The sequence below is a fragment of the Rattus norvegicus genome, chromosome 3, assembly GCF_036323735.1.
Source record: "Rattus norvegicus strain BN/NHsdMcwi chromosome 3, GRCr8, whole genome shotgun sequence".
NCBI lineage: Eukaryota > Metazoa > Chordata > Mammalia > Rodentia > Muridae > Rattus > Rattus norvegicus.
Genome location: NC_086021.1, coordinates 156,610,230 through 156,632,636, shown reverse-complemented (window position 1 = coordinate 156,632,636; position 22,407 = coordinate 156,610,230). Strand labels below are relative to the sequence as shown.

At 42.8% G+C, this 22,407-nt stretch overlaps 1 protein-coding gene across 1 annotated transcript in view; it reads left to right on the top strand.

The window, feature by feature from the left end:
• Positions 1 to 218: 218 nt before the first annotated feature.
• Napb (NSF attachment protein beta) overlaps positions 219 to 22,407 on the top strand; it is a 47,025-nt gene continuing 24,836 nt past the window's right edge. Inside the window, exon 1 of the mRNA NM_001191966.2 lies at positions 219 to 371. Within this exon, the coding sequence (NP_001178895.1) occupies positions 274 to 371 (98 nt within the window). The 5' untranslated portion in view covers positions 219 to 273. The remainder of the gene's footprint in view (positions 372 to 22,407) is intronic.

Genomic DNA, 22,407 nt, shown 5'->3' with positions numbered 1-22,407 from the left:
TAGAAGGCCACGCCCCTTCTCCCTCCTCCTAGGAGTCCAAGAGAATTCGGGGTCCCCCCCCCCCGACGAGCTCCCGCCCGGCCCTGTCCAGCAGCCTTCTGGGAATTGTAGTTGTGGTCTCTGACACAGCCGCCGTTAAGGTGGAGCGTAGGACTACAGATCCCGGAAGGCCACTCGCGTCGCGCCTGCGTATTGGCACCTGCTAGAGGGAGGACTAAGTCGTCCCGGGAGCCTCGCAAGTCAGCAGAGGAGGCTTTAGCTGCAGCCGGTGACATGGACAACGCAGGGAAAGAACGAGAAGCGGTCCAGCTTATGGCGGAGGCCGAGAAGCGAGTGAAGGCTTCCCACTCCTTCCTCCGAGGGTTGTTCGGGTGAGCACCAGAGGTCTTGCCCTTAGGGGTCTTGGTGCCCGATCCCTTGCCCAGCCCGCTGCCGCTGCAGAGTACCCCGCGCAGTTGCTTAGGGTACCAGGATTCCCAGTGGCCCACGCTGTTTTCCGTCCCGTAGCACCCAGGGCCTCATCGCATCCCTTGGGCCGTGTCTGGGGGGGTCCCTTTAGTCTGCACACACTGCAAGCCCCAAAACCTTTTGGGGATACTCAGGCCTTGGGCACCCCTCACCCACGCTCGGAGAACCCCTAGCTCTCAATCCCCAAGCACCCTTAAACAACCCAAAACACCTACGCGTCCTCCGAGATCTCTGTGGTCCCCCATGCCCCTTGAGTCTCCAACGGTCCGGCGCTGGCGCCAGCGTCCGCGCTGAGCTGCCCTATCGAGGATGCCACCCCTCCTGGTGGACCAGATTCATTCATTTCCCCTAGTCGGGGCAGTAAATCACCCGGGGAAACCAGGACTGTGAGGTTCTGGAATTCAGCTTGAACCTTGGCATCTGCCGGAGGCTCATGGGGAGCGTGAAGTCTGCGCCCCTATATCCCGGGCACTTGTCCGCTGGTCTTGGCTCAAGGGCCTTGAAATCATTTCCTTCTTGGTGTGTTTTTCATTTGCCAGAGTGACTTGTATCCGTAGTTCTGGCCTCCCGTTTGATGAATTGTGTGTAACACTGCTCCTGTTTAAAGTCAGTATCCCTTGGGAATCCCGTGATTTTGTATAGTTCTTATATACCGTGCTAGGGAAGGGTTTACCTTCTGAGCTTTCAAAATTCAGAACCTGCACTGAGAGCTTGTGGAAGAATTCTGGGCTGTTGATTATGCGAATGATTCAGCTGTTTATGACAGTGGTAGAAATTACGTGTGCCTGTTTTTTCCCCCCATTTGAAAGTGAAAGATCTGTACCAAGAACAGATTTTTAATTATCGAGAAGGACAAGTGGTACATACTTAACTGCTGCATTGTGATATACAGTTCCTGTCTGAATTCAGTTTAGACACTAAGTTCTGAAAACACACCCAATGACCTTTGACTTTTATTTTTACTTCATTTATTTGACTACTAGTTATATTATTATTAATTATTGTATAATAATTTAATTGAACCCCATTATGCTTCCATCTCCAGGAAATGCTTAGGGTCACTTTGGTACAGTTTATGGTACCATGGTCTGCCAAGATAGAGGAGGAGACCATCCTTGGAGACCTCTAAGGGCATTTGTCACTGCTAGGTCTTAAATTTCTCATGTAATATGAAGCTTGGTGCTGTAGGTGTAACTTATAGACACGGTGTCCCTTTTAAAAGAGACAAGGAGCATTGCAGGTGGCAAAGACTAGTTCTTGTCTGTGAGTCGCAAAACACACAGGATTCATTCAGTGAATGTGAAATTGAATGGCAGAGTAGCTCATCTGAGGAGACGATGTTAATACACATCTCAAATCAGGATGTGGTTCCTCGAGCCAGTTATGGACATTTATTTTGGTCAAGAGGAACATTGTTTTGAGGAAACTAGGTCAACTCTTGAGACACTCATTGAAAAGGATTTTGAGGAATCTTTATTTCTGAAGAAACATCTTTTTGGCTGTCAGTGGCTGGTCACATAGGAAGACTCATTTTCCATCCGCACTCAGTTTGTGTAATCACTTAGAAGCCGCAGTTCAGGTTGTTATCGTGGGGTTTGGGACCTGGAACAGGTTAGCTTTGCTTCTCTGGGCCTCAGTTTCTTCTGCTGTAATCCAATGTTAACTCATGATTAATAATCAGTGAGTTTATAAAATGCTTAGACCTATGGATTTTGGAAATGACTGTGGGATGATTATCCACACATTCATCAAGCTGCATACCCCTCTTGTCAAGGAAACAGAAGGGCAGGTGGATTGAGTTTTGCAGGATGTCAGAGCCAAAAGTGTGGTCGGTAGCTTTAATGAATGAATATCTTAAGAGTTTTAGCCAGGTCAAGTGTCCTTTGTACTATGAAGACCGGGAGGTTTCCAGTGATAATTGGTCCTGAAAAGCATAGGAGAAGAATATGACGAGCTTCATGAGATTCATTATAAGTATTTGAAACCCCAAACTCAACCTATTTTTCTTTTGGCTACAATGGGAAGATAATGGTTTTTGTATCAGCTCTAGATGTTTAAGGTTCTATGGGTGTGACCTTGCGAGCATCTGTCATCACCTTTCACGTTGACCTGCCCCGCCTGCCTCTCTTTGGTTCTGTCCTTCATTTAAGGTAGTGTCAGCGATCCCCATGTGAGACTCTCACGTTAGCAGGCAATTACAATGACGGGTCTCACCAAAGCTCCTGTTTAAGAGCCGGACAGGTGATGATTTGAGGATGTGTCAGACATTTGAAAAGGCATTTGGCTTATTGCAGATGTTTCACGTCACCGACTGTTAATCTCCTAACTGCAGATTAAAGCATTGCTTGACTTCATCTCCCGTATCTCAAACACTGCTTTTGTGATAATACTATGGCCTCAGTATTCTTACATAACTCTGCCTTTCTGTTGTTGCTTTAGATGGGAATATGCGTGGAAATTCACAAGAGTGGGTCTAGTGGATGTTTTTCCAGCCTGGTAGTTGGAGGTTGGGGGACACATCAGTACGTATTTCCAGCAAGGCCTCTTGCAGCCCTCCCGACAAGACAACAGTTTGAAAGGCTGCAGACTTGCCTGCAACCAATGTTACTTCCGTTTGGTTTTCTGTCTTATTCCCAGATAAAGAGTAAATTTTTTGGTTTTGGTTTTGTTTGTTTTCTTTGTAGCTGTGCAGTCAAACTAATTCTCACTTTTTCTGAAGAGCACAGTGTAGAGCCACCACTGACAAAGTCACAATTTCACTTACTGCATGGTCAGAGCAGAGCTGTGGAAACTTGTAGTTAATTTCGAAGTTTAATTTAGCATCTCAACGAACTGCTAGAGTGATCTTAAGCTGGTCAAACCAACAGTAGGATGTTCTCAAAGTGCCAAGACCTCCAAAATGTTCTTGCTGGGAGAACTTGAACAGTGCACATTGAAGATAGCTATACTAGGGAATGATAGGAAAATGTTTCTGATCTTCCTTCCTTCGTTTGTTTGTTTGTTTGTTTGTTTGTTTGCAGTGCTGGGGATGTACCCCCAGGCCTTGTACATTGTTAGGCAAACATTTATCCTGCCACTGAGCTATATTCTCAGCTCCCTGATGGTTTCTTTGCAATGTTCCTCAATCTCAAGGCTAATAAAAGAGGTAGTCTCAGTGTAAATTTAATGAAGGATCCTTTTGGGTTACTGCAACTAAGCATGGATCTACTTAATATCTATTTGTGAAGATTCAGATATTTCTTAGATACTGTAGACTATATCCATATTGTTCCCCTGTTTTTATTTCAGCGAAGACTGTTTCCATGTTTAGCACAGTCAGGTGATAGCTTTGAGAGAGAGCATTTACATCTTTCTCAGTTATGATTAACACTTAAATGTAGATTCAGTTTTTTTTTTCTTAAAGTCATTAATCACCTGGATGTGGTGGCACACACCTTAAATAGCAGCATTAGGGAGGCAGAGGCAGGTAGGTCTGTGTGAGTTCAAGGCCAGCTTGGTATATACAGTGAGTCCCTGGACAGCAGCGACTAGGTAGAGAAACGTCTCAAAAATAAAACAAAAAACAAACAAACAAACCAAAAAGAAAAGAAAAAAGAAAAAAGCAACAACAACAAAAATCATTAATGTGGTCATCCATGCCTGTAATCCCAGCAATCTAGAGGCTGAAGCAGCAGGATCTTGAGTTTCATGTGAGCCTGTCTCAAAAACAAGACAGTGAATGTCGACTCAGTTACTTTCAAAGTTATAGTGTAAAACCCAGAAGAATATTTGTGTATATTTCTTATAGTGTAGGAACTAAGATATGGATAATTGTATATAGAGAAATAATAAATACAGCCATTTAAATCTATAATTCTGGGATTTTGCACTTCTGATTTTTTTCAAGTATTTCTTGTTTCCAAGAATTATTCACGAGATCATAAGTAACATTACCCAATTACCCTGTCCTGGTTGACTGTTTATGTCAACTTGACCCAAGCTAGAGATATCTGGGAAGATGAATGGCAGTTGAGAAAATGTCTCCCTAGATGGGCCTGTAGGCATTTTCTTGATTTAATGATTAATGCAGAGTGGGAGGGTACAGCCACAGTGCTCTGTCCTTCGTTATATATATGAAAGTGGGCTGAACAGGCCGTGAAGAGCAAGCCAGTAAGCAGTATTCTTCCATGGGTTCTGCCTCCTGGTTCCAGCCTTGGCTTCCATCACTGAACTAGGACCTGGGCCATATAAGCCAGTCTCAAGTTGCTTTTTTATTACACAGCAATAAAAACTAACTAAGGCATCCAACTGACTTTTTTTTTTTTTTTGAAATATGGGGTAAACTGAGAGTGTCTATGTCACCACATCATAGTATCATCCTAGTCATAGCAGCCTTTGTACAGTTAGGCCTTCAGAACTGTGTTCATCTGATTTGGTGATAAGTCAGCATTACATTCAGAAAAGTTTCAGCAGCTCACACAGTTCACAGGAAGCTGAAGGTTGGAATTAGAATTTTAGAATGTTAACTTTTCTGTTTTCAAGTAGAACTTATCAAAACAAAAAACTTATATATAATTAGTCAATATTGTTTGAATTAAGGCCTATTTCGCCTGGTAGGGAGCTCCTGTTTTACTGGCTGTTTTTCATCATGGGTTATTATTTTATTTGAAAAGCCTTATTAATATCTGTGGAGATAAAAATTATTTTTCTCCTTCAGATTACCAATACCTTGATTAGTGGGTGGGTTCCTGTTGAACTGTCCTTGCATGCTTGGCATAAGCTCCTCCGAGTTGCTTTGAGGGTCTCACTGTAGCCCAGGCTGGTCTTAAATTTGTGATCAGTCTGCCTGCTTGAGCCTCCCAGAGTTAGGATAACAGACTGTGCTCGGTTTTTGTTTTGTTTTGTTTTGTTTTGTTTTGTTTGTTTGTTTAAACAAGCTCTATTGGAACCTGGTTTTTCACAGTTTATTTAGAATTATTTTACTTATGATTCTTTGTTTATCGCCTTTATCAGGTTGAAATGTTGATGTTATAGGTGCCTCAGAAAAAGAGTTTAGGTGTTTTCTTTCCTATGGTTTCTTACAGGTTGTGTAGCTGCGCTTATAGTGAAACTGTTGGGTTTGTACATATGTGTTTCATTTCTTTTCTTGGTTTGTTTTTAGCGTGTTTGGTGTATGTGCACAAATCCAGGAGCCAGAGGAAAATGACATATGCCCCTCCTCTTAACACATTTTGCCTTATTCTCTTGAGAAAGAGTATATATCTTACTGAACCTGGCACAAGGCTGATGGCCATTCCCAACAGAGCATCTCCCTAGCCTGGTGAATAAGTTCTTTCCTTAACATTGGGGTTTTTTTGTGTGTGTGTATTTAATTTGGAATATTTAAGTATGCTATTTGTACTAATTTTAGTAAATTATATTTTCTCAGAAAATTATTCATTTAATCTAAATTTTAAAAATTGACTTGCAGAATTATGCCAGTATCTTTTTTAATTTCTAAAAGTGTTCTTTTTCGATGATATATAAATAATATTTTGCTTCTTGATACTTATTTTTGTATTTGATTTCCTCCTTCTTCTCCCTTCATTTTTTTTTGATCCTTTATTCTCCTCATCTCTTCTCCTCTTTGCATACCTTTTACCTTATTTCTGTTTCTGCCTTTATTGCTTTTTGATTTTCTTTATCATTTATTTTTCCCTCTGGCTTTTTTTTTTTTTGCAGGAAGTATTAATTTGCTGTCTCAGTTTGGCGTATATGAATCTGATTTAGGTGTGAATTCTTTTTTTTTTTTTCCCGTTCTTTTTTTTCCGGAGCTGGGGACCGAACCCAGGGCCTTGCTCTTCCTAGGCAAGCGCTCTACCACTGAGCTAAATCCCCAACCCCTAGGTGTGAATTCTTAAACTGCTTTAACTGTGTGATGTAGGGCCTGTTGCATAGTGCTTTGATCTTAAGTCTGTTTGCTCTTTGATCTAGGAGTTGTTGGGGGCATCCCTCTCGACAAAAGAAACTTTTTTTTAAAATTTCTGTTTTATTTCTTTATGATTAGAAAGCCAATAGTGATTTCTCTGCTTTCTCTGCTGCCTAATATGTTACAGTGCTCATGAATGGTCTTATGAATGCGGGTGCTTGCTTCTCAGTTTGGTAGAGATTTATAATATCTAACTCCTGACTATGTAATGAGGACTAGGCCTTTTGTGTCTCATTTATTTGATATGCTTTGGACTGAGAGAAGTATGTTAATGTCTCGCCTTTGTGTATTTCTGTGGGTCTCCTGTATTTCAGCTTTAAGAAGGCGACTATTGCTTTATTCAGTTAATAGAATTCCATTACGATCTTTATGTTTAGCATTATAGAATGAGCTTATTTTATCTTACATGATGCTTTTGAGTCCAAATTCTACCTTGTCCATTCCAGAATACTAAGGTACACGTACAAGTTTTTTTTTTTTTATTTATTTTTTTTCTATATTTTTTTTTTATTAACTTGAGTATTTCTTATATACATTTCAAGTGTTATTCCCTTTCCCGGTATCCGGGCAAACATCCCCCCCCCTTCCTTATGGGTGTTCCCCTCCCAACCCTCCCCTCATTGCCGCCCTCCCCCCACCAGTCTAGTTCACTGGGGGTTCAGTCTTAGCAGGACCCAGGGCTTCCCCTTCCACTGGTGCTCTTACTAGGATATGCATTGCTACCTATGAGGTCAGAGTCCAGGGTCAGTCCATGTATAGTCTTTAGGTAGTGGTTTAGTCCCTGGAAGCTCTGGTTGTTTGGCATTGTTGTACATATGGGGTCTCGAGCCCCTTCAAGCTCTTCCAGTTCTTTCTCTGATTCCTTCAACGGGGGTCCTATTCTCAGTTCAGTGGTTTGCTGCTGGCATTCGCCTCTGTATTTGCTGTATTCTGGCTGTGTCTCTTAGGAGCGATCTACATCCGGCTCCTGTCAGTCTGCACTTCTTTGCTTCATCCATCTTGTCTAATTGGGTGGCTATATATGTATGGGCCACATGTGGGGCAAACTCTGAATGGGTGTTCCTTCAGTCTCTGTTTTAATCTTTGCCTCTCTCTTCCCTGCCAAGGGTATTCTTGTTCCCCTTTTAAAGAAGGAGTGAAGCATTCACATTTTGATCATCCGTCTTGAGTTTCATTTGCTCTAGGCATCTAGGGTAATTCAAGCATTTGGGCTAATAGCCACTTATCAATGAGTGCATACCATGTATGTCTTTCTGTGATTGGGTTAGCTCACTCAGGATGATGTTTTCCAGTTCCAACCATTTGCCTACGAATTTCATAAAGTCGTTGTTTTTGATAGCTGAGTAATATTCCATTGTGTAGATGTACCACATTTTCTGTATCCATTCCTCTGTTGAAGGGCATCTGGGTTCTTTCCAGCTTTTGGCTATTATAAATAAGGCTGCAATGAACATAGTGGAGCACGGTCTTTTTTATATGTTGGGGCATCTTTTGGTTATATGCCCAAGAGAGGTATAGCTGGATCCTCAGGCAGTTCAATGTCCAATTTTCTGAGGATTCTCCAGACTGATTTCCAGAATGGTTGTACCAGTTTGCAATCCCACCAACAATGGAGGAGTGTTCCTCTTCCTCCACATCCTCGCCAGCATCTGTTGTCCCCTGAGTTTTTGATCTTAGCCATTCTCACTGGTGTGAGGTGAAATCTCAGGGTTGTTTTGATTTGCATTTCCCTTATGACTAAAGATGTTGAACATTTCTTTAGGTGTTTCTCAGCCATTCGGCATTCCTCAGCTGTGAATTGTTTGTTTAGCTCTGAACCCCATTTTTTAATAGGGTTATTTGTTTCCCTGCGGTCTAACTTCTTGAGTTCTTTGTATATTTTGGATATAAGGCCTCTATCTGTTGTAGGATTGGTAAAGATCTTTTCCCAATCTGTTGGTTGCCGTTTTGTCCTAACCACCTTGTCCTTTGCCTTACAGAAGCTTTGTAGTTTTATGAGATCCCATTTGTCGATTCTTGATCTTAGAGCATAAGCCATTGGTGTTTTGTTTAGGAAATTTTTTCCAGTGCCCATGTGTTCCAGATGCTTCCCTAGTTTTTCTTCTATTAGTTTGAGTGTGTCTGGTTTGATGTGGAGGTCCTTGATCCACTTGGACTTAAGCTTTGTACAGGGTGATAAGCATGGATCGATCTGCATTCTTCTACATGTTGACCTCCAGTTGAACCAGCACCATTTGCTGAAAATGCTATCTTTTTTCCATTGGATGGTTTTGGCTCCTTTGTCAAAAATCAAGTGACCATAGGTGTATGGGTTCATTTCTGGGTCTTCAATTCTATTCCATTGGTCTATCTGTCTGTCTCTGTACCAATACCATGCAGTTTTTATCACTATTGCTCTGTAATACTGCTTGAGTTCAGGGATAGTGATTCCCCCTGAAGTCCTTTTATTGTTGAGGATAGCTTTAGCTATCCTGGGTTTTTTGTTATTCCAGATGAATTTGCAAATTGTTCTGTCTAACTCTTTGAAGAATTGGATTGGTATTTTGATGGGGATTGCATTGAATCTGTAGATTGCTTTTGGTAAAATGGCCATTTTTACTATATTAATCCTGCCAATACATGAGCATGGGAGATCTTTCCATCTTCTGAGGTCTTCTTCAATTTCCTTCTTCAGTGTCTTGTAGTTCTTATTGTACAGATCTTTTACTTGCTTGGTTAAAGTCACACCGAGGTACTTTATATTATTTGGGTCTATTATGAAGGGTGTCGTTTCCCTAATTTCTTTCTCGGCTTGTTTCTCTTTTGTGTAGAGGAAGGCTACTGATTTATTTGAGTTAATTTTATACCCAGCCACTTTGCTGAAGTTGTTTATCAGCTTTAGTAGTTCTCTGGTGGAACTTTTGGGATCACTTAAATACACTATCATATCATCTGCAAACAGTGATATTTTGACTTCTTCTTTTCCGATCTGTATCCCCTTGACCTCCTTTTGTTGTCTGATTGCTCTGGCTAGAACTTCAAGAACTATATTGAATAAGTAGGGAGAGAGTGGGCAGCCTTGTCTAGTCCCTGATTTTAGTGGGATTGCTTCGAGTTTCTCTCCATTTAGTTTAATGTTAGCAACTGGTTTGCTGTATATGGCTTTTACTATGTTCAGGTATGGGCCTTGAATTCCTATTCTCTCCAGGACTTTTATCATGAAGGGGTGTTGAATTTTGTCAAATGCTTTCTCAGCGTCTAATGAAATGATCATGTGGTTTTGTTCTTTCAGTTTGTTTATATAATGGATCACGTTGATGGTTTTCCGTATATTAAACCATCCCTGCATGCCTGGGATGAAGCCTACATGGTCATGGTGGATGATTGTTTTGATGTGCTCTTGGATTCGGTTTGCCAGAATTTTGTTGAGTATTTTTGCATCGATATTCATAAGGGAAATTGGTCTGAAGTTCTCTTTCTTTGTTGGGTCTTTGTGTGGTTTAGGTATAAGAGTAATTGTGGCTTCGTAGAAGGTATTCGGTAGTGATCCATCTGTTTCAATTTTGTGGAATAGTTTGGATAATATTGGTATGAGGTCTTCTATGAAGGTTTGGTAGAATTCTGCACTAAACCCGTCTGGACCTGGGCTCTTTTTGGTTGGGAGACCTTTAATGACTGCTTCTATTTCCTTAGGAGTTATGGGGTTGTTTAACTGGTTTATCTGTTCCTGATTTAACTTCGGTACCTGGTATCTGTCTAGGAAATTGTCCATTTCCTGAAGATTTTCAAGTTTTGTTGAATATAGGTTTTTGTAGTAAGATCTGATGATTTTTTGAATTTCCTCTGAATCTGTTGTTATGTCTCCCTTTTCATTTCTGATTTTGTTAATTTGGACGCACTCTCTGTGTCCTCTCGTTAGTCTGGCTAAGGGTTTATCTATCTTGTTGATTTTCTCAAAAAACCAACTTTTGGTTCTGTTGATTCTTTCTATGGTCCTTTTTGTTTCTACTTGGTTGATTTCAGCTCTGAGTTTGATTATTTCCTGCCTTCTACTCCTCCTGGGTGTATTTGCTTCTTTTTGTTCTAGATCTTTTAGGTGTGCTGTCAAGCTGCTGACATATGCTCTTTCCTGTTTCTTTCTGCAGGCACTCAGCGCTATGAGTTTTCCTCTTAGCACAGCTTTCATTGTGTCCCATAAGTTTGGGTATGTTGTACCTTCATTTTCATTAAATTCTAAAAAGTTTTTAATTTCTTTCTTTATTTCTTCCTTGACCAGGTTATCATTGAGTAGAGAGCATTGTTCAATTTCCAAGTATATGTGGACATTCTTCCTTGATTGTTATTGAAGACCAGTTTTAGGCCGTGGTGGTCCGATAGCACGCATGGGATTATTTCTATCTTTCTGTACCTGTTGAGGCCCGTTTTTTGACCAATTATATGGTCAATTTTGGAGAAAGTACCATGAGGAGCTGAGAAGAAGGTATATCCTTTTGCTTTAGGATAGAATGTTCTATAAATATCCGTTAGGTCCATTTGGCTCATGACTTCTCTTAGTCTGTCTACATCTCTGTTTAATTTCTGTTTCCATGATCTGTCCATTGATGAGAGTGGGGTGTTGAAATCTCCCACTATTATTGTGTGAGGTCCAATGTGTGTTTTGAGCTTTAGTAAGGTTTCTTTTACATACGTAGGTGCCCTTGTATTTGGGGCATAGATATTTAGGATTGAGAGTTCATCTTGGTGGATTTTTCCTTTGATGAATATGTAGTGTCCTTCCTTATCTTTTTTGATGACTTTTAGTTGAAAATTGATTTTATTTAATATTAGAATGGCTACTCCAGCTTGCTTCTTCTGACCATTTGCTTGGAAAGTTGTTTTCCAGCCTTTCACTCTGAGGTAGTGTCTGTCTTTGTCTCTGAGGTGTGTTTCCTGTAGGCAGCAGAATGCAGGGTCCTCGTTGCGTATCCAGTTTGTTAATCTATTTTTTTTTTGGGGAGTTGAGGCCATTGATGTTGAGAGATATTAAGGAATAGTGGTTATTGCTTCCCGTTATATTCATATTTGGATGTGAGGTTATGTTTGTGTGCTTTCATTCTCTTTGTTTTGTTGCCAAGACGATTAGTTTCTTGCTTCTTCTAGGGTATAGCTTGCCTCCTTATGTTGGGCTTTACCATTTATTATCCTTTGTAGTGCTGGATTTGTAGAAAGATATTGTGTAAATTTGGTTTTGTCATGGAATATCTTGGTTTCTCCATCTATGTTAATTGAGAGTTTTGCAGGATACAGTAACCTGGGCTGGCATTTGTGTTCTCTTAGGGTCTGTATGACATCAGTCCAGGATCTTCTGGCCTTCATAGTTTCTGGCGAGAAGTCTGGTGTGATTCTGATAGGTCTGCCTTTATATGTTACTTGACCTTTTTCCCTTACTGCTTTTAATATTCTTTCTTTATTTTGTGTGTTTGGTGTTTTGACTATTATGTGACGGGAGGTGTTTCTTTTCTGGTCCAATCTATTTGGAGTTCTGTAGGCTTCTTGTATGCCTATGGGTATCTCTTTTTTTAGATTAGGGAAGTTTTCTTCTATGATTTTGTTGAAGATATTTACTGGTCCTTTGAGCTGGGAGTCTTCACTCTCTTCTATACCTATTATCCTTAGGTTTGATCTTCTCATTGAGTCCTGGATTTCCTGTATGTTTTGGACCAGTAGCTTTTTCCGCTTTACATTATCTTTGACAGTTGAGTCAATGATTTCTATGGAATCTTCTGCTCCTGAGATTCTCTCTTCCATCTCTTGTATTCTGTTGGTGAAGCTTGTATCTACAGCTCCTTGTCTCTTCTTTTGGTTTTCTATATCCAGGGTTGTTTCCATGTGTTCTTTCTTGATTGCTTCTATTTCCATTTTTAATTCCTTCAACTGTTTGATTGTGTTTTCCTGGAATTCTTTCAGGGATTTTTGCGATTCCTCTCTGTAGGCTTCTACTTGTTTATTCATGTTTTCCTAAGGGAGTTCTTCACATCTTTCTTGAAGTCCTCCAGCATCATGATCAAATAGGATTTTGAAACTAGATCTTGCTTTTCTGGTGTGTTTGGATATTCCATGTTTGTTTTGGTGGGAGAATTGGGCTCCGATGATGCCAAGTAGTCTTGGTTTCTGTTGCTTGGGTTCCTGCGCTTGCCTCTCACCATCAGATTATCTCTAGTGTTACTTTGTTCTGCTATTTCTGACAGTGGCTAGACTGTCCTATAAGCCTGTGTGTCAGGAGTGCTGTAGACCTGTTTTCCTGTTTTCTTTCAGCCAGTTATGGGAACAGAGTGTTCTGCTTTCGGGCGTGTAGTTTTTCCTCTCTACAGGTCTTCAGCTGTTCCTGTGGGCCTGTGTCTTGAATTCACCAGGCAGCTTTCTTGCAGCAGAAAAGTTGGTCTTACCTGTGGTCCCGAGGCTCAAGTTCGCTCGTGGGGTGCTGCCCACGGGCTCTCTGCGGCGGCAGCAACCAGGAATACCTGTGCCGCCTCTTCCGGGAGCTTCAGTGCACCAGGGTTCCAGATGGCCTTTGGTGTTTTCCTCTGGCGTCCGAGATGTATGTACAGAGATCAGTCTCTTCTGGTTTCCCAGGCTTGTCTGCCTCTCTGAAGGTTTAGCTCTCCCTCCCACGGGATTTGAGTGCAGAGAACTGTTTATCCGGTCTGTTTCCTTCAGGTTCTGGAGGTGTCTCAGGCAGGGGTCCTGCCGCTCCTGGGCCCTCCCCCACGGGAGCCCAGAGGCCTTATACAGTTTCCTCTTGGGCCAGGGATGTGGGCAGGGGTGAGCAGTGTTGGTGGTCTCTTCCGCTCTGCAGCCTCAGGAGTGCCCACCTGACCAGGCGGTTGGGTCTCTCTCTCACCGGGTCTGGGAGCAGAGAGCTGCTGCCGGCCGGGATCCGCGGGTGTGGGACTTCCGGTAAACACAGAACGTGCCCGGTCCTAGAGAAATTCTGCTTCCGTGTGTCCCAAGCTCACCAGGCAGCTTTCTTGCAGCAGAAAAGTTGGTCTTACCTGTGGTCCCGAGGCTCAAGTTCGCTCGTGGGGTGCTGCCCACGGGCTCTCTGCAGCGGCAGCAACCAGGAAGACCTGTGCCGCCCCTTCCGGGAGTTTCAGTGCACCAGGGTTCCAGATGGTCTTTGGATTTTTCCTCTGGCGTCTGAGATGTGTGTGCAGGGAGCAGTCTCTTCTGGTTTCCCAGGCTTGTCTGCCTCTCTGAAGGTTTAGCTCTCCCTCCCACGGGATTTGGGTGCAGAGAACTGTTTATCCGGTCTGTTTCCTTCAGGGTCCGGCGGACGTACATGTTTTTAAACTGGGTACATTTCCTATGTTGGGACTGCGTATTATATAAGAAAGAACACACAGACATCCAGTGGCCATGCGTCCTGTGTCAGCCAGCTCCCCACAAACTGTGATGGTTTTATGACTGACTCAGGGAAGATAAGTAGCAAGGACATATATTTCCCCTTGGAAGTGTTTGCCTTTACTGTGTTTCTGCCAAATCTTTATTCTCTTGAGATGTTAAGAAAGGGACACCCTGGGGTAGAGTGTGAGGACCTTTAGGAAAGAACCAACATCACAATTCTCCTGCAGGTGAATTGAGCTAGAGAAGCCTTTGCAGGATGTCAGGGCTATTTCAGTTTGTGATACATATAACAGAGTTAGCTGTTGTGTGCTGGTTTTGTTGTTTTATTTTTAAGACAATATCTTACTGTTTACCTCTGACTGGCCTAGAACTCAGTTAGGTAGACCAGTCTGGTCTCAAACTTCTGGTATATGTTTTTTTATAGCACCTTTTAAAAATCTTTTTTTATTTTTTACTTTACACATATAGGTATTTAGCCTGTGTGTATGTCTTCACCACATATGTGCTTGGTGCCCAAGGAGGCCAGAAAAGGGTGTCAGATCTTCTGAAACTGGAGTTACGGACAATTGTGAACTGCCTCATAGGTGCTGGGAATGGAATCTGTGTCCTCTGTAGGAGCAGCTGAGGCATCTGGTCAGCACTCTGGTGCATTTCTGGCTCTGTATCCCAAGCCTTTCCGAAGAGCCTTACCTTAGCTGTGCCTCTCCTGTGGCTCTGTTTTGTGAGCAAATCTGAAAGTGATATTGATGTGACTGGTTCTGAACTGTTGAAGCATTCTGGTGGGTTTACTATAGTTTATATTTTATCTGATATTTGTTTTATTTGGAAATGTTTGTGGTTTGTTCGGCTGTTGCATTTATGACATAAAGCTTTTAAAAATAGTCCAGCACCTGTTCCTTACTTAGGCCTCTGTTCCTTTTTTTGTTCTGGAAAACACCTATTCTCCCTGTGCTTGAAAGTGTACCTTCTCCTTCCTCCACTGTCTGCTTTTGTGGGTTTGGTGTGGGAGTTTTGCTATTTGTATTTAGACAAAAAAAAAAAATTCCCTTGCATTTTTATTTTTTTAACCTTTCTCATTATATCCTTTAGTCTTTAGTCTTAGATCAGTAATAAAATGTATCCAATGCCCACCACTTACATTCTCTGGTCCTCTCTTAGTCTTCCTGAAGTTTTGGGTTCTATTAGTGGCCTGTGACAAATGGCTTCACTAGCTATTTGATAACAGTGTGACTTTGATTCTCTCTTGAGTTCTTGGAAAATCCAGCTGTCAGCTGAGTACACTAGCATTGAAACCCATCCTAACTTGAGTTTTTAGGTTTGTAAGCACCTTTGCCTTTTGATGTGGGAGCCTAGAGATTTTCTTGACTAATAGAATTGGGTTACTTACCAGGATTTTTCAGTGGACTTTAGTACAAGGTTGGCTGTTTCAGTGTTTGGATTCAGGTATTCTTTGTATCTTTGTATCTTGGGAATTTTGAAACATTTGTTTTCTCTTCCTTCTTTGGAGAACTCTTAAGTACATGAGCCCAGCAGGACTTGCCCTTGACCCTGACAAGGAGCAGCAGGGAAGGAATGAAGAAAGGACAGGCAGGTAGACACACCTACAGAACCGTAGGTTCTGGGCCGTGCTCTGATCGAGGTACCAACTACTCAACAACCCCGAACCTCAGTGTGATTACTGCATACAGCACATGGGAGGGATTTGCTAGCCTTGGTAAGAGCTCTCTGTACAGTTTCAGGCTGAGGGAAGGCTTTGCCACTCATTCTGAGGCTGACTCAGGTGGGGAAGACTTTGCCAATTTCTCATGGATCTGAGATGTTGGATCCTAGACATAGCTAAGCCCATGTCAACAATACACACTCACCCAAGACTTCCATGGCTCCCCTCAGCCAGCAGCAGCAGTGGTGGCAGCATGGGCTTCTGTAGTTGGAGAGGAGGGATATGAATCTTAGCTGGCTTTGCTGCTGTAGAGTTGGGTACGCTGTCTGGAAGGAGTGGCACTGTGGAGCAATAGTTAGAGGCCCCCTTCCTTAGGCAAAATTGAACATATCTTTGCTGCTTGCCTTTTATTTCCTTGCTCTGCCACCTGGTAGGGAGGTCCCTCCCTCTCTCCTGAAGGCAGTCTTCTAAAGACTGTGACTCTATTCAAGGAACTCTTTTTCAGTTTCCTGACCTGAACTGAACTGACCTTTCAGATCTTATGCTTGGCCTTGGAATTCCTTGATTAGGACTCCCATGCTGAGGAATGGTTCTCTCTGAACCTTGCACTTTGGCCCACAGACCCCCTCCTGACTTGCACCAGGAGCCATGATCACTCGATTTGTTTCTCCCAGCTCCATTTCAGTGGAGGTTTACTAAATGCAGGACGTGTTTGTAAATTTATATTTAGTTAACACCATCCTTTGGGAATTATAGCAGTTATTAATATTTTACTGTAGGATTGTGGTGGGTCCCGAGTCTACTCTGCCACAGGGCATAGCCTCTTAGGGAGGCAGGATTCGGGAAATTTGACTTCGCTTACTCCATGCTTTCGATCATGGGCAGGTGTCCGGCTGTAGAAAAGCTGTAAGACACCACTCTAGGGGTGGGGAAGTGCAGTCTGAGGCATGAGACAGCAGAAGCTAGCTGGTGGGGAGGGGGTGCAAGGAGGCCCGGGCCATCTGCTTCTCAGGCTCTCGGGCACCCAGGCACCACTGGGAGCCACTGAAGAACTGAGAATGAAGTAGACGGCATGGCAGGCAGGATCTAGCTCCGGGCTGAGAGGGAGAAGAGGGGAACTCCGGCTGGTCCCGTTGGGGGGGTGGGGAGGGAATCTTTGGCTTGACTGCTTGAGGCTTGAACTTAGCTTGGTGACGGCCACGGCCGGAGTTCAGAAAAACCTTCTACCTTCTACAAGAGAATAGACGAACAGGCTACGTCAGCAAAGGTCTTCTCAGTGGCTCCCCACCGCAGATCCCCATGAAAAGAGGCAGTCCATCGCTTTAAGGCCATTTGTTGTCATGGTGGAAAGTGAATGTGTAAAATCATACTCCACTTCTCAGGGTGGGCCTGAGACTAAATACCTTTTGCAGGGAGGAGTGTCTGGGAAGGAAAGGTTATTGGCTAAGCCTCCAGGCCTTTAGGTACTTCATTAAAATGGAGATCTGCCTTGAACCTATCACTGTGGGCATTTCCCTTATGTGACTGATGGCCACAAATCTATGGAGGGCAGTGGCTATTGACAGGGGCCTGGTTCCCTGGGAGTCAGGTGAAACGCCTACCATCCCTTCAGGGTCACTGGGGTTTCTAGCCTTAGCTGTCTTTCTCTGTCCCACATTTTATAAAGATTGAAATTAATTTCAAAGATTCCATTTTATAAAGATAAATATTTTGAGATAAAAATTTCACTATGTAGCTCTGGCAGTAATTCACTATATAGATGCTGCTGGCATTGAACTCACACTCAAGTCTCTGCCACCTGAGAACTGGGTTTAAAAGTATGTGCCACCACACCTTGGAAAATGTGTTTAGAATGTCACTAGTCAGATAGGGTTGTGTGGAATTTGTTTTTAAGTTTATTAAATTATGCTACCCTTTGCTTTCTTCAGTATTTACCTAGTTTGTTGGTTTTTTTTAACCTACATTCTGTTATTGGCTCTCATTGGCACATACTTTGCCTATCAAGGTGGAGCTTCAGAACACTGCCAGAAGTCCAGTTAGCCTTCCCAACTACATTTAACCTATCCCATTACCTTATTCAGGAAATTAAACTTAACTAATACTTTTGTTAGCCAATCGTTAAATATTGAATGTTCTGTTTGAGAATCCATGATCCACGCTCCCCACCCCCTTAAGCAGAAATGGTGAAAAGGTCTCAGAAAGTTGAATTTAAATGTATGGGCGTGAGCTTCAAGGAGCCATTTTGTTAGCATGTGCTAGCACCCAACCTGGTTGCTTCTCTCCATCTCCTGGCCTGACTGCCTCTATGAGCAGGCTGTGAATGGCATTATCTGCAAGTGGTCTGAGCAAGACCCAAGCCCTGGACTTTTAGTCCTTTATGCTGAACATTGGGCTCTGCCATCAGTTAATAGAAAAGAGAAGGAACCTTTGATTGCTGCCCCCCCCCCCACCTTCCTTGGTCTGGGAGTATCTTAAGAGTACCTCCCTTATGCTACCTGTTTAGTAATGATACCATTATCAGTTGTTGAGTAAATGTACCACAATGTGACATTTCAGTGTCAACTGTAGTGCAGAGCAGAGCAGTTGTCAAAATTAATCACCCCGGATACTTATTATATCTCTCTTTGGAGAAAATTCAGAATTGTCTCTGCTGGCTATTTTGAAATGTTGTCAACAGTATTTATCCTGCTGTGCTGTAGAACTTGAAACATTCTTCCATTTGATCACCTACACACCTGTACCTGTTAATCATCCTCCCTCCCTTCCCACCCCCACCCCCACCCCCACCCCGGACTTCTCCTGCCCCATAACCCTTCCCAAACCTCGGTAACTACAAATCTATTCCATACTTAATAACTACAAAGCTGTTCCATACTTCTGTTTCAGTCAGGTCCTCTGCAGCACCAGAAGCAAGGGATGGAAGAAAAAAGGAGAATTTATTAAGTGAACTTTAAGATAGCAATAACAGCCAAATCACCCTGACATGCTGAGACCCTGGTACTTATTCCTTAAGGCAGGTTCCTAACATTAAGAGTAACCCCACAGTAGCTGTCTCTCAGTGTTCTTGGTGAGAAGCCTGTGTTTCCAGCATCTTCAGTATCCTGGGGTCTTCCCTGAAACTCAGGTTTCACTTTCATGGCTTTGTTCAGTGGCTTCTCACAGCCTTCATGCAGGGAACCTAGCCACATGCTGCCTTGTTACAGCATCTTCTAAGACTTTAGAGCAAGCCTCTATGACCCCATTACTTGCATTTTTTTTCATGCCTCCAAAACCATTACCAGTGTTCAGTGCCACATTCTGCTTGCTTGGGATGTAGCCTGTCCCCTTGGGCATGGCTACAGTAGTTTAAGCTTAGGAGAACACTTCTCTAGGTGGGTCTGTTAGAGCAAAATACCCTGGAGGCTCTCCGTCAAACTTTCTTCCCTCCCTCCCCCTCCCTCCCTCCCCTTCCTTCTTTCCAAGCCAAGTGTCTTAGAGTTTTACTGCTCTGAGCAGACACCATGACCAAGGCAAGTCTTATAAAGGACATATGGTTGGGGCTGACTTACAGGTTCAGAGGCTCAGTCCATTATCAAGTGGGAGCATGGCAGCATCAAGGCAGGCATGGTGCAGGCAGAGCTGAGAGTGCTACATCTTCATCTGCGGCTGCTAGCAGAATACTGGCTTCCAGGCAGCTAGGATGAGGATTTAAAGCCCACGCCCACAGAGACACACCTACTCTAATAAGGCCACGCCTACTCCAACAGGGCCACACCTTCTAATAGTGCCACTCCCTCAGCCTAGCCTATACAAACCACCACACCAAGGTATCATGTAGCCCACGGTAGCCTTAAATTCACTTAAGTAGCTTAGATTGTAGTAGCATGCATCTGTAATCCCAGCACTCCTATCAGTTGGAGTGTGAAATGAAGACAAAAGAATCAATTGGAAGCTCTCAGGCCAACAAGTCTGGAGTACACGGCCTAAAAGCAAAAACAAGGGAGACCCCAGTTCAGGGAGGTGAAAGGGAGAACCAATTCCTGAAAGTTGTCCTCTGACCACTATACTTTGACCTGAAGTCTGATACCCACAAATGCACATATAAAATTATTTTATTAAAGCTTTACTGTGAAACACTTAGAGGAGAAAAAAAGGAATAGCTAGATCTAAAGTCTGTATATCTCAGTGAACTTCAGTACAAAATAGAAAATAGTTTTAAAATGCAGGACTTTTTAAACAGTTCTGGAGTTCTTGGGATGTGCAGCCATCCCCCTGCCCCCAAACACACCCTAAGACATTTTTCCTATTCTACTTAGTGTATATGATTTCTCTTTCTTGGCTCTTTAACACTTGCAGATGCTTTCTCCAAGCCCATGTTACCTACATCTTTTATTCTTTTGGTTTTTTTCAAGACAAGTTTTCTCTGTGTAGCCCTGGCCATCTTGGAACTTGCTCTGTACACCAGGCTGGCCTGGAACTAAAAGATTCAACTGCCTCTGCCTCCCAAGTGGTGGGATTAAAGGTGTGTGCCGCCGCTGCCGCCGCCGCCGCCGCCGCCGCCGCCACCACCACCACCACCACCACCACCACCACCACCACCACCACCACCACCACCACCACCACCACCACCACCACCCGGCTGCCCACAGGTGTCAGACTGTCATATTCCTTTCCTCTAGAAACTAATTTTCAGATCTTTCTACTCTACTTGTCCACCTAAGTCTTGTTAAGCGCACCAAGCAGTGACTATTCTTTTTTTTTTTTTTTTTAGAGCTGGGGACCGAAATAGGGCCTTGCAAGCGCTCTACCACTGAACTAAATCCCCAACCCCAGCAGTGACCATTCTTTAGCCCAGATGTTACTGTGTCTCGAAATTCTACAAAATACATTGTCTATTACTTTGTAATTCACCCTCACTCAAGTTTTCAGGAGGGGTCAGAACATAGCCAGATTCATTGCCAGAAAGTGCCACAAATGCCCTGTTCCTGATAGAGTCCTTGTTTCTCTCTGAAACCCAGTGAGTCACACCCTCACTGTTCACATTTATATCAGCATTCTTCTCTTCCCCCACTGCAATAGCACATTAAGCTCTATTTATAGCACTCCAGGGCTTTGCTAGTCTGTGTCTCCAATCTCCTCTGTATATTTCCTGCAAATCAGCCACATGTTCAGGTTTATCATTGGAATAACCCCACTTCTGATACAGACTTTGTATTATTTACTTTTTATTATGACAGGATGTCTGACAAAAGCAGTTTAAGAATTTATTTGACTGGAAGTTTGAGAGAAGTCCATCATGGTAGAGATGTAATAGTAGATGATTCCTTGACTGTAGGATCACGTGGCTGGGGTTCCTCACCTATGGAACAGGAAGCAGGGTCCAGCCATAAAGATCAAGGATCACTCAAGCGACCCACTTCCTTCATCAAGGTTCAACCTAAAGGTTCTACAACCTTTGTTTCATATATGTATGTATGTATGTATGTATGTATGTATATACATATATATATGTATATATATCTTATTCTGTATAATGTATGTATGTGTGCATGTGGGGCTGACCATTTAAAATTGGATAACCAAGTGGTAGTTCTTCCCTCAGGAAGACTATTTCTCTCACTCCCATCCTTGGTTACTTATAGTGAAGGGTTTAAACCGTGTGGACTTTACCCCCATCTACTTTGGTATGTCTCTTGTTATTTTTGTTCCGCTCATGTTTAGGCTGTGATGTTGGTGAGACGTTATGAGTATAGCTTCTGACATTCCTAGGAGTAATCTTACCTAAGCTCCTTGATTATCTGGCTCTTGAAAGCTTTCTGCTCCCTCTTCTTCAGTGTTCCCTGAGCCTTCTGGGAGTTGTTTTGTAGATGTATCCACTGCGACTGGGCTCCACATCTCTGTTTTTACTGGTCATGGTTTTCTATGGTGGCTTCCATCTTGTTGCAAAGAGAGGTTTCCTCGAAGAGTGGTGAGGACTAGACTTATCTGTAGGTGTAAGGACTTGTAGAATGTACAAGTTATGCTTTTGCTGTTTAGTAAAGTGGAGGTTGTAGGAGTGCCTTCAAGATCTATGACTTCATTGGCCCTGAATAGTTGGCTAGGTTTCCATTCCGGGTAGATATCCTTCTTGTTTGACAGGTTTTAAGTCTAATTAGAGAGCTGTTGGACACTGCCAAGTGCTAGGACTGCATCCCTAGGTTGCCGGTTCATCATTGGGGTTCACAGGCGTCATAGCTGAGTAGGACTGTTGGTTGCTCCCCTTCTTTGATGCTTACTTGGTGCGTTTTGGTACCATAAATGCTAGTCCTGGGGAGGAGGCATTCAGGTCAGTTCCAGCTCAGGTATCTTAGGGCCATGATTTTGAAGTGTATGGTGTCTTAGAATTTCCTTCACCCCTTAGAGGCAATCAGTGGCAATATCAATAACCTGAGATATTTGAGGCGTTGACCAACCAACAGCTCAAAAGAGGGCTTTTCATGCCTGGTTTTAGATGTTTTGTTCTATGGTCTTTGGCTCTTGGAGGAAACATTTTCAACCCAGATGAGAAAATTTCATGTAAACAATTTATGCATATTTATGTAGACTTATGTGCATTATAGGTTTTTTAAGGAAGATAGTTATGACTTTTTCAAACATTCTTACTGTTTTATTTTCTCTCCTTTTCCATATTTATGGCAGATACTTTTAAACACAGTCAGTGGATTTGTCTCTCCTTTCTCAATATTTTCTATTTTTGCTTGCTAACTTGAGGAACATTTGGACTACTAATTAAAATTTTCTATGTGGAACTGGGCTCACTACTGCTTGTCTGGAATCCCAGGACTGGAGAGGCAGTGGGAGCTTGAGTTTAAGGCTTGCCTGGATTATATAGAGCAAGACCTTGTATCAAAATAAACATCCTTAGCAACCCCCCAAAACTAAACAGAAAACAAACTCAACAACAGTAAAACCACCACCAGCAGCAGCAGCAGCAGCAGCAGCAGCAGCAGCA